The sequence below is a fragment of the Apteryx mantelli genome, chromosome 1 (assembly GCF_036417845.1).
Source record: "Apteryx mantelli isolate bAptMan1 chromosome 1, bAptMan1.hap1, whole genome shotgun sequence".
Taxonomy (NCBI): domain Eukaryota; kingdom Metazoa; phylum Chordata; class Aves; order Apterygiformes; family Apterygidae; genus Apteryx; species Apteryx mantelli.
The window spans coordinates 200069317-200081856 of record NC_089978.1 but is presented as its reverse complement, the minus strand read 5'-3'; the positions used below and the strand labels follow the sequence as shown (position 1 = coordinate 200081856).

Below are 12540 nucleotides of genomic sequence, written 5' to 3'. Positions count from 1 at the left end.
AAGGGCGGGGCGTGCCCGGCGAAGGGCGTGCCCGGCGGGGGGGGCGTGCCCGGCGGGGGGCGTGCCCGGCGGGGGGCGTGCCCGGTGAGGGTCGCCTGGGCCTGAGGCGGCGGCTACCGCCTGGCGTGGGTTGAACCCGCGGGACTAAACCAGCGCAGAAAGCCACAGGCGAGGCGCGTTGGGCGATTATGCCTGGGGTGAGACTGCCTTTTATTCTGCTTTTTCTGGTTTTTTTGTTTTTGTTTTTTTTCGAAAGCAGAATCCTGGTCCAGGACTGGTGGCTCTACCTACTGTAATTGTAGTTATCATCATCAGTGAATGGCAGCATTTGTATTTTTTAAATTACAAGGTATCACTGTGACATGTTCTAAGAAATCCCCCTCTGCTAGGAGAAGACGTGTTGCAAAGCCTGCTCTGGAGGTAAATCTTCCACGGGCATTTCTCTTATGAGCACTTCTCTGACGCTTGTGGAGTGACAATTTCTCAAAACCTCCTAGATTTCATTTTCACTGGCTCTAATGCTGCTTTACGTTTCATTGGTATATAATGGAAGGTCTTAAACTGGACATAAATAAAAATTATCTTTGCTGTAAGGCCCCCTTACTTTGTCAGGGCTCTGTAAAGCAGGCCTGACAATCCAAATTGTATTTTAATGCCAATGACAGTTGAACTAGAATTATTTTATTAAGCTTTTAGTGTATAACAAACCCAAGAGCAAAAACCCCTGAACTCTAAAGGAACAGGAAATTTAAAAAATGAGCTAAAACTATTATTCCTTTATTTTTAGAGAGGAACGAGAATCTAATTCTCAGAAACTGTATCTTCCACAGCAAAACCTGGTTATTGCTGTTTCTGCCACACTTCGTAACTGGGTCACTCGCTGCTGGGTCCGCACGCCACGCTGACACGAAGCTGCACCAGCCGCCCTCTGGAGCAGCTGGCGTACGTAAACAGCGACAGCCGCCTTTAAATATTTACTCTTTTACCAGCAGAGACCAACACAGACTCAGCAGGATCAAATGAACTGCGCTTTTGAACAACCTACTTTCTTCTAAACTGTAACTTCGTTATGCAATACAAATTGAATATAGGTTGTTTCATCTTCTCTTTTTTCCTCAGTTTCTACTAGTTTTCCAGTTCATGGTAGGAAGTGATGGAGCAAGTGTCATCAGGAGCGTGTGCACAGGCCTACATTCACTGAGGACAGGAACACAGACTGGCCTTTTAGAAAGCTGCTGGCCATAAACTTTTCCAGTATTTGTTTCAAAAAATACAACAACAACAGACACTATATTACTGAAACAGCTTCTAATTTACATATTGTCAGTTACCTGGTTTTGCGACTATTACGCATCTTTATGGAAGTAAACTAAAATTAAGCCAAGTTTTGTCTATCTTCATGTGCTCTTTGGTAGCAGCTCAGAATATTGCACTGCAACTGAGGATGCCAAATATGTGGCCATTGTAATGTTCTGCATTTCTTGAATTGTTATCATTCCCTTAACCCCCTATAGTTTTCTTAGTAACGTTCCTGAATTGACTTTTTTAATGTGTCTAATGCTTTATTTCAGCTAGGAAAATGAAAATGGACAATTCATTAGAGGAGGCTGATGAGATTCCAGTTGAACTGTGTAAGTTCAGGATGGTCACTCAAGAAGAAAAATATTCAAAAATGCATTTAGCCTATGCTCTCATGTTACCACTGAGACAATGTCAACACTATCATTGTAAAATGACACCAAATAACCAAATCTTACTGTGGTTAGGGGCTAACCACGGAGTGTTTACAGTTATTTATTCCTATTTATTCTATTTTGATTCCTGCAAAAGTGACCAGCAGAGGGCCACCTTCTTTTACAATACTCTAATAGGAGAAAATGAAGTGGATTAAGTAAACATTAAGGAAAAATGTAGGTAACTCCAAGAAAATGGCAGGAAGAACAGTACGGAAAACTACATTAAATGTACTTGGCTATGATCTGAATTAAAACTGTTTTACATCAGGTTTCATACATATTTTAAAACATTTTTGAAATAAAGAAACATTTTTATGTGGTTGACCAAGTTCAAACTTGATGTGAACAGCTGGAACACCTGAGAAAATAGACCTGCTTACATGGAGTTTGAGTTCAACTTATAATACATTTTAAAAGGAAAAGAAGACTTTACATTCCGCTTATAGTACATTTCTATTTACAAGATAGGTTTGGCATGAGAAGTGTAATAATCTTTTTTACAGATAATAAGATAAATATTTACAAGCATTTATGGTATCTCCACTTCTGAGTGGCCAAAGTCAGCTGGGAGTCCCTCCTCTGCCAGCGATAAACTTGATTTACTAAAATGACACCCTCTTCAATATTCCCCACAAGGAGATACACCATAGGACGATGGGTCTGAGTCATCCTTTCTGTGCAGTTTTCATTGATAAGCAGCCACTGTTGTATCATATTCTGCGTTTCATAAGGCAGAAGTGACCCCTGGATAATGAATTCCACTCGACATTCAATGTTATACTCTTGGTTACTGAGTACTGTTCTCTTTTTGGACAGCCTTACTTTCACTGCTAAGGAAAAAAAAGAAAACATGTAAATCACTCCATTTACTCAAATGTAATAAGAAACACTACCAGTTAAAGTGGGAAAATTCCTTAAAAATACTATTGTAATTTATGATGATAGAGTATGGTGATGTGTTCTCCAGCAGCAATATACACTTTAAAACATTTTTTAAATAAAGGCTATGTTGTTGAGAATTTTTTCACTGAATCATGCAACTAAGAAAACATAATATTTTCCTGAAGATGACTAATATATTTTTATTGTCACGGCGTATGTTAGACTTTGTGGATAATTAGATATTCTAAGCTTATTAATTAGATATTCTAAGTGTTATTCTAACATCAGAAGGCAGCCCAAGTCACCCATGCAATTCTACTGAAACTCACTTTTTTGATGTTATGAACCATTCAGCAAAAATAGCTGGTAATTCTGCTGATAACATCCTTTTTAGCTATTCCCTTTTCATTACAGGCATCTACCTCTCCCACTTAACTCTACCAACACTTGATCTATCACTAGGAGTGTCTGCATTGACTTCAAAGGGCTTTGCAGGAAGTTTCTAGGGCAAACTCAAAAGTATTGCCTGTCACTCCAATATGACAACATGAGGCAAGAATTTCTTTTACTGTTATAAAAGAAATTTCTTTTACTGTTATAATTCTCTGAGTCTTCTTTTGATTAAGCTGTGTGACATTAATACAACTCATGCATACAAGTAACAAGGACTCTTACTTTGCGTTTAACCACTAATAAGACAGATCTTCTTATTTGGCTGCTTTTGCCACACATATTTTCCATTTTACAATGTATCCAACCAGACAAGAATAGAAAAGCTACTTGGTTGTAAAATAGATCATAAAAAAACCTTTCATGCAAAATAAATCCTCCTTATATTTTGTTTAGAAAGAACATAGTCTAAAAAATAACCTAGGGTTGGTTAAGTCAGCAACCAAACTCTCAGGATTTAGACTTTGAAATCCCAGCAGAAACTGCCAGTTATTTTAATCCTAATTTTAAAGCATTTTAGAAGAGCTATTAGTTTCTTTAATAGCAGTCATATTAGCAAGAACTTACCAAAGTTATTGTCACAGAAAACTTCAAGTACTCTTTTGTGTGTAAAGAATTCTTCCACTGCTGGGCAGGTCTGGCACGCAGGCCTTGGCAGCACTGGTAAGAAATATTGAAGTCGCATTATTACCTGTTAGAATCTTTTGTGTTACTTTGCGGCTGGGAAAGCTGGGAGCCCACTTTTTAGCCATAGGTATGACAAAGAAAATATGCAAATGGACAGTGATAATGTAAATGTCTGCATGCTACCCTGAAAACATGGCTAATGATGAAAAGGAATTTAGTTTTCCATGCCTGTTCAGTCCTTGTTCAGACTGACAAAGTCAGTCATCAGCATCAAATGCTGTATTATTTTTTAGACAGCTATGGTGGGTAGGGAACAGGTTAGGTGAACAATTCTGTTAGTGATCCTGGGTTCAGCTGGACTAGGGCTGTGAATATATGAATTTGGATGTGCCAATATCAACCAGTTTCTACTCTTTTCTACAGAAGTTAATAAGCCTGAGCACATTTGAGGATTTGAACATCAATCTCACAGTGTCTCAGGTTTCCCTAAGGAAAATCATATAATAATTCCTCCCAACTTTTCTGAGCTGATCTAAGACCAATTCATTGTGTATATGAGTTTATCAGACCCCACAGTGATAAGGGCCATTGAAAAATTTATAAATAGACTGCAAAATAAATCAAGTATGCTGTAGTGGATATGATACAGACTGTATCTGTGCAGGATGATAATCACCTTCCTCCATTTACTAGACTATCTACATGTTATTTTATTGAGACTATGCTGATTAATACCAGCTGAAATCTGATCTAGATTACACTGCAATATTAGCCCTTTCCCCTGCTATATGCACAAACAGGATACACAAGTATGCATCGACATGACCCCATCTACAAAATTACACCGTCTGGGAACCAGATACCATTGTCTCTTCTTGATTCTGTGGAATACACTGTATGGCCACCTTCCCCTTTCCCCTCTCCCATCTTCCATCTACCTTTGTGCAGGTATTTATGTTCTTTTGCAAGAGATGCCAGACACATGTCCTCGTCTGCAGGGAATCGATCACAGTCCAGACTGTCAGGCCAAGAGTGCCCGTGGCAGGCCAGCACAGGTGCACAGCTGTCATGAACAGCAATGCACATACTCCTGCAAGGATGGATAAACCTGCGCCAAAGGAAATATCAGGCTGAATCAGTTAAACTCACTCAGAGATAACAGAAACTATGAAACTATTTCAACAGTAATTTCTGTGCAAAGTACATCATCTTCATTGATATTTAACATTCTCCAATAATAATACAGTTCTAGAAGGGGTAGCTGTGCATATTTTATGCAAGTGGTCTGTATATGGACTGGACTATGCTTATAGAATTAAGTCATAAGTTTTTAAAAATTTTTTATTACTATCTCAGAAAAGATTCGGTAAAAGCATAACTTTATTCACAATAGGTGTTTCATTTCAGAGGCACCTAGGTTCAACCCCAGATTAAAAACAAGAGTAACATTCTGACTGTAACAAAATAAAACATGACATTATTTGGCAACAGCATTCTTTCTCCCTAAGCAAACTAAAGTTTAAGTGGAACATGTTTGCGGTACATTTTTCTCCAATGAGCAGGAAAAAAGTTAACAAAATTATTTCAGATAAATAATTGGACTGGAGGTCACCTTTAGATTAAGATAAACACGCATTTGATTTGATCCCTGTTCTGGCAAAGAGGTTGGATTTTTGTACTGTGATGTGGTACTTACGTATCTAAACAGATGGGTGCAAAGAGAGAGCACAGGAAGGTCCTCACGTGAGGGTGACAGTCAGTGTGCACCAGGTGCTGCCAGGTGGTGGACTTCAGAATAACCTCTGCCATGCTCGTGTGTCCCATCAGGTTGGGAAGCCTCATTTCAGAGTACCCGATCTTGTGGCACATATCCATCTCCTTAGGTATCACTACACATTTGGTGGATAATCCAATGTCAAAGCCTGTGGCCATTCTTAGGAAACTGCTCAGAGCGAAAGCAAGCATCTTTGCTGTCCAGAACATCTTCCAGTGACTCCTGGGCTGCTAGATAGGAGTTGTCAAAACCCCCAAAGCATAGGGGCACACTGAAAGCCTTGTGGCTTATATACCCCAAGAGCTGAATGAAGCATTGGTTATCAACTGCTTACCAAATCACTTGAGACAAGACCTGGTCTTATTGCCTGCTCAAGCGATTGTTGTGATAACCAGGGAGGTGGAGACAAAAGCATACAAGTATGTTCCTTAAAGACACAGATTTGATAGAGGATTTCACATGCCTGACAGCGTTGGTTGCTGCAGCGTGCTATGTGGCATATTAAATTTTGACACTTAGAAACCTTGCTGTGTGCTTTCTAAATCAAATGAAGAGATCCCCTGGAAAGATGGTTGGGCAGACAAGCTGTCTCCTAGGGCTGCTGCGTCTCCTTTGGTTTCAGACACTGCTGACTGGGCAGAAAAAACAGCCCAGATTGACTTATCACGTGGAAATGTTTTGCTTGTGCTAATTGCTCGTGTCTCTTGCACTGTTTCACAATGTAGGAGAGATACTTTCTTTATTTCATCTAGTACTACAAAAAAACAGCCTTACGATATTAAGATAGCATTTTGTCTGGAAATTTAGATCCCTATACCATGACATGGTAAAAGTTTTAGCTTCTATTAATTTCAATAGGCACCCTAAAGTAAAGAATTGTTTTACTGATTAGGGTATCTGACTATCAGCTGGCTACAGAACTTGAACCTTTCATGTATTCAAGTTCAGTGGTGGATCAAATCTCTTCTGACAGAAAAATATTGTAGGACTACTGTGACTATTGATATTTATTTGAAATGAAAAGATGGTTAAGCATATGAAGTTTTGTTATTATTTCAGATGAACATAGCTCCCCTTACAAATGCTCAAATAATTCAGTATTTCACATATTTTATTAAGTAATTATAATTATATGAAGATATGTGAAAGCAAATACCAGGTGTGTACTTTTTCCATTTGTAGCATAAAAGCCAGTATTAGTTTCTTAAATAATAAATTAAAAAAAAAAACAGAATTACTGACACAGTACATCATTATTATTCTTCGTGTAGCACTGAAGAACAGCTTGTTAGCTGTAGAGGTGAGGTTGAGGAGTGACAGAGAATCTGATCAATATGTAGCTTACCTCTTATGAATAGAAAAGTTTCATCATGAAACAGATAAAGGAGTAGAAGATTTTAAAAACAGATTTGATGAAAGCATTTTTTCCAATTAGATATGAGTGGTCCTTTTTATTTCCATTTCTTATTATATGATTTATTAGAATACATTTTTAGATATCAATAACATGCTGGTGGATTTACTAATATTAAATCTATTGTAAAATGTATGGCTTGATTAATAGATTAAAATAAGAATGTTCATAACAGCACAGCAGCTAGTAATTACTGATGTTTCATTAAAATACATTGTTCAGAAACAGCAGATTTTTACGCTTATAGATAGATGTAGTACACTTAGACAATGTGGTGCATGTCATCTATGTGATTATACCTAAATGTTAGATTCTTAATCCTAGCATCAATGAAATCACTTAAATCAATGAAAACCCCCCACTGATTTCTCCTTACCTGTTTTCTTTATTCTAAGCTACTGGAAAAATTACAGTTTCTGTTTAAATATGCTGAAAAAAATGACAGCACGCAAGGTTCTAGGATCTAAATACATATTTAAAAAGAGAAATGCTCCGTTTTTCTTTTCATGTTTTGTTTCTGGCTCTGAGTTTCTTCCAATTAATGTGGTTTCTTGGTATCTCTTATCTCACTTCAAAGCAGAGGAACCTAATACCTAACCAGGCTGATTTGGCCCGATAAAACACCTCACGGTAGTATCCTTTTGTCAGGTGCTTCATGCATTCCATAAGAAGTTAAAGAGCCTTGTTTAAAACTCAGTGAAAGTCCTGTTCTTGCTATATCTATATGGGTATCACCGGGAGCCACAATTTCACATGGCTGTTCCTAGTATCATTTTGCAACAAAAAATATGGCAGAAAGCTGTCTCAAACAGAGGGAAGAAGCCAGGCTTATGCTCCAAACCAACTGCAAAGCTGCTTTGAACTGGTCTTTCATATGATCTGGCTCTCAAGCATATGCCAAGCTAAGCTGGAAGCCCAACTTCTATGCATGCGCATAACTACCATTGAAGTCAATAGGAATTTTACTATTACCTTTAATTGGCAAGGGAAGCAGGAATTCACCCAGCACAGTAGCCTAGGGATATTTTGTGCCTTGGCCATCCCCCCCCCCCAGCTGTAAAAACAGCTTGGGGCTATTGGCAGGTGGTGTAACTGGAGAGAGACTCACCTTGTGCACAGCTCACACAGGTTCAAGAGATCTTACAGACACCTTGACATCCCTGACCCTGAGAGTGACCGTGGCATTCAGCAACAGGAGTGAAACTGAACTTAAATGTACATACAAATGTCCTCCCTTATGCAGCAGACTTCTGCATCCATCCATGTTGTAGATGTCTTTACAAAGTCAACCCTTAATTTTATGAAATTAATCAAATCCCTCTCTGTCCATAATAGCATTATTTTGCAGTGCTTTTCTCATTTGGTTGTTACCTGAAATTAGGTGGCAAGATTTCTGGGGAAGGAACCCTTTCCATTGCATGTGTGGCCTGGCATTATACACACATTTCTGAGTGACGTAAGATATATATTAAGAAAAGGTATTTGGTCTCTTAATAATTTAGATGTTTCTCTCTGTGACTGTCTCACAGCTAACAGAAAAACTTGACTGATCCACAAAATAGAATCAGCTCTGTTATTCCAAATAATGAGGGGTTGGAAAATCTCATCTGATGGAGAAAAAAAGCAAAAGAAAAAAAAAGAAAGCAACTGCTAATATGTTTTCGGGTCACCTTGCAGAATTGCTTGCCAGGCTCTGGATGGAGGCAGCTTGGACTTCATAGGCCTAGGTACCTGAAAGGGAATTTCTCAACCCGACATGCTTTGGAGGGAGCACAGCTGCATGCTTACAGCCCTGCACGCAAGCTAAAGAGCACATTTATATCCAGCAGCAGTAATCTGGCAGGCACTAGCTGTTCCCACAAGAGAGGCCTCGGCGGTGCCCGCAGAGGGGCTGCTGCTGCCCTGGCTGCCTGCGTCCCAGTCCTGTCCCCAGTCTGGCGATGGCCCTCGCACCAGCTCTCGGCCGCCGCCGGGCTCCAGTCGCACCTGAAATCAGGCTTGCAGACTTACAGAAGGAGAGATCTGCTTTTGAGAGCTCCCCTGGAGCCATTAATAGACAGAATAGACATAATGAGGGGTGATCTCATAAGAGCTAATACCTCCCCTAACAAACCTTGTCTCCACAGGAACTTTCTTAGAAATAAATAATTGTGCATCTCTGAGTCACGGTTTCTTACTGGGGTTTCTCAAGGGGTAAATCATTTATGAACCACCATACAGAGAGCTGTACCTTACAGTTTCTTTTAGCCTCGGCTATGTCTCAAGGGAAGTTAACTGTCTTTGGATTTCTTGCTTTTGGTGAGCTGACTTTCAGTGGGTCATAATTTTATAATTCTAAAGAAAATAATTTTTCTTTGCGTGAGTGCACTGGTATATTTGGAGGCTGATGGCTTGACCACTCTGGAGACTTAAGGCCTCAGTACATGGGAAAGGAGCAGCACAAGTTACTGCTCCACGCTGTCTGGCAAAGTGCTTCAGCTGTGAACCTGCAGGATTCATGGGCAGAAGGGGAAGAAACTCCCTGATTTTATAGACTGGTGCAGACTGTCACAAGAATCACACAGTGGCTACCCTTCTACATTGCTTCTGTTTCTTCTTGTTTTACTGTTTCCTTATTGTTTTGACTAAAGTACTCCCAGGGAAATGACAAGACTTTATGTATTTGTCATAAATTATGAAGCATGATGATTCTAAAGGCCCTTGACACAGCTGAAGAATTATTGCTGGCTCTGAGAACAAAAAAACCCACACAAATGTCTTTGTTTGCTATCTGTCATAGGTTAAGGCTGGAGCTGAAGCTGTAGCATTATCCATAACTCCAGTCAGTCATTTTTGTTAGCCATCTTCTGTCAGAAAAGAGGATCATTTGGGGGAACTTCTGGTTCTGGTCTCTGACAGTCACTGGATTCAAGAGGTTAGCTGAGTCAAATTGCTTAGCCTGTACTAGTTTCAGCATCATCATTTACTAAGGAATTTATCAGTTTGACACTTCTTTTCCCTACATTCACAAGTCACTTTTAAGCATGCGCAAGATTTTGGCTATGTTTCTGCGCTGACTTAATTATTTTGATATTCTTCACGAGAGGATGCCACCTTGAAACTCAGTTTGACAGCAAGCCATTATCATTTATCATTTTTAGCAAGAGTCTTGTAGAGCTGTTATTAAAAAGGCACATGCAAATCACTGTTGCTTGGAAAGTGCTTCAGGTCAGTCCTATGTTGACTCCTTGGCAAAAGTGTGAGCTACAGCACCCAGTGTTGCTATACCATGGTTTCTCTTTTTTTGCAAACACTTAGCTGCTCATTGACTTAGTGTTGAAAAAACTATCATGCAGTTATACACGCAGCTTGCTTTTAGGAACACAGTAATCTGTTATTTACTGTTATCACACCAACTAAACATTTTAATGCAAATTATGTAATAGCTGAAAGGGCTGCAGTATTTCTAATAGTAGTGACTTCTATGCACAGGTTGCCTGAATAAAGATTGTATAACATAAAAAAAATATTGTTGAGCAAACTATCAAAAGAATTGCAGATGCCCAGTCAAAATGTAAGACTTGAAGTTCAGAGAAACTTTTGTTTCAAAGTCTGGATTCCAGCTAATTCTCTTTGAAACTTTTGAAGAAAGCTGTGTGGTTGTTCCATTAGCCACAGGCTGTATTTATTGTTCCTGGATATGAGAAACGGTCACCTGCTGATGGACCCTGATAACATGAATAGTTGTTGGAGACTACCTCCCTGCCCACCTCTGTTTCGCTTCCTTTGACTGTTACCAGGGAGACAGACAGAGATTAACCAGGAGCCGCTCATCAGACCCTATAAGAAATGGGACCGAAATTTTCTTCAAAGAAACTAGGAGTTTGAGAGCAAGCTAGCAGACCTAGGGCTTTTTGTTTTTAATCTAAACATTTGTTGCAATATTCAGCTGCAGTCATTTTTATCTCAAGTGTAATTGCAGAAATGCAAGACTCTTAGACAAGGATCAAAGCTTGTAACCATACATTCAGAGTCCTAAAAGGGGGCTTCAGACAGGCAGTTGTCACTGAGATGACAGCTTTGCTGCATCAACATGCTTACTCTGTGGGGTGTCATTTATAATTTTTTATTTTATTAAAAAACAATTAGGCCATGTATGGTCTCTGCAAAACAACAAAGGAAAAGTTGTGGATAGTTTTGAAAACGCCTCTTTAATTTACTCATCACAATGGCTTTTGCATTGCTTCAATTTTTAAAAAAACAGAAGTACAATTTTTTCTTAAAAATCCTTGTAAATCTTTAATGCAAATAGTTAAGGGCTCACTGCCCTGGCATGCTAAGTTTTATCCTTACTACTGTTAATTGATTAATTGAGAGGAAATTTTGTTTAATAGTGAAAGAGAAAGTTTAGGCTTTGGGTGACCCAAATTTAGTTTCTTACTCTGCCACAGGCTTCCTGTATAACCTTTAACCCCACTGTATTTACTCCTCCACATACAGAATTAGGATAATAGTACTTCCTTATTTGAGGGGATGTAGGAAGTTAAGTGTATTAGAATATGAAGTGTTCAGATACTACAAAAGTGGGGAGGAGGCATATAAATACCTCCACATATTCCAACAATATTCCTTAGAGGCACAAGTGTGCTGAATACTACACAAAACCTGGGTAAGTGCATTTCCTAAGTAGACCAGGTAAATCAGTGATGGAAAGATTAGATGACTGGTTAATCAGCTGCAGCAAAAGCAGGCACACAACTCAAAGCTTTGTTATTCGAATGCAGTGCGATATTCATTGACCCATTCAGCTCTCAGGTCTCCGCTCCAGCAATATTTTGCTCACAGCTTAGTGGGACAAGTCATGTAAAGAGATTTTAGCATAAGAACTCAGATGCTGTGCTGACCTACAGACTAGCAGCACTTCTCAAAACTATACTCAGGCAATATCCATTGCGCTGCAACACAAGATCTTATGATAAAGACAGTATTGGTCAAATGCTGTATTTGCTTTCAATGCCGTTTACTTTCAAGATAACAGGAAGGAGAAGGAAACACTGGGAAGATTATCATCAAGAAAGTGGAATTTTTGATATTCAATCATAAGCAGTGTGGCAGACTCAGCATTTTTGTTATTTTTGCTACAGTTTTAAGGTCTTGGAAGCAAATTCAAGATTATGGCTTTCAGGTAGGAGCAAAATAGTCTGTCTGAATTTAGTTTTTTACACTATCGATCATGTACTACATAAACACCTTTACATGAAGTCAGCAGTAATAGTCACTCTTTGTTTTCCCTGAGGTAAAAAAATTAAACCTCTCTTTTTTTGTTATTGGTTTGCTGCTTTGGCTAATTTTGCCTCTGTTTCCTTTTAATTTTTAATTAGTTTTACTGGGTTTCAATCTAGTTTTGCTTAATTTCTCTTTGTGGATGAAGGGCCATTTGGCAGATGGAGTTTTACATATTTTGGATGTAATCCTGCTATGCAGAAAAGCTCGTTTGTTTTTTAAACTTGAGAAACAATTTTTGTAGTCTTCTAGGGTTGATTCTGTTTTTTCCTTGTTTATCACAGAAATTTATTTCATAGTTGAGTCCCCTCCCATGTGTAGTTTTTAGTAAGCAACTACAAATAAAATAAAAAGCTAGGTTAAAAGGAGAATGTGTTGAATGATTTCCAAACTTC

At 38.8% G+C, this 12540-nt stretch overlaps 1 protein-coding gene across 1 annotated transcript; it reads right to left on the bottom strand.

Annotated features, from left to right (window-relative positions):
- Window positions 1-2253: 2253 nt before the first annotated feature.
- Window positions 2254-5678, bottom strand: LOC106495914 (secreted frizzled-related protein 2-like). Its single transcript, XM_013956474.2, has 4 exons — window positions 5392-5678; window positions 4634-4803; window positions 3636-3728; window positions 2254-2566 (listed from the first exon to the last, which is right to left on the bottom strand). The coding sequence occupies exons 1-4, from the start codon at window positions 5676-5678 to the stop codon at window positions 2256-2258; spliced, it is 861 nt and encodes a 286-aa protein (XP_013811928.1). The 3' UTR covers window positions 2254-2255.
- Window positions 5679-12540: the final 6862 nt, after the last annotated feature.

Coding starts and splice junctions, on each gene's coding strand:
- LOC106495914 (XM_013956474.2), bottom strand. CDS start 5,678: ATGTTCTGGACAGCAAAGATGCTTGCTTTCGCTCTGAGCAGTTTCCTA. Junction 4,804..5,391: donor GCACCCATCTGTTTAGATAC/GTAAGTACCACA, acceptor CCTTTGGCGCAG/GTTTATCCATCCTTGCAGGA. Junction 3,729..4,633: donor ACATAAATACCTGCACAAAG/GTAGATGGAAGA, acceptor ATTTCTTACCAG/TGCTGCCAAGGCCTGCGTGC.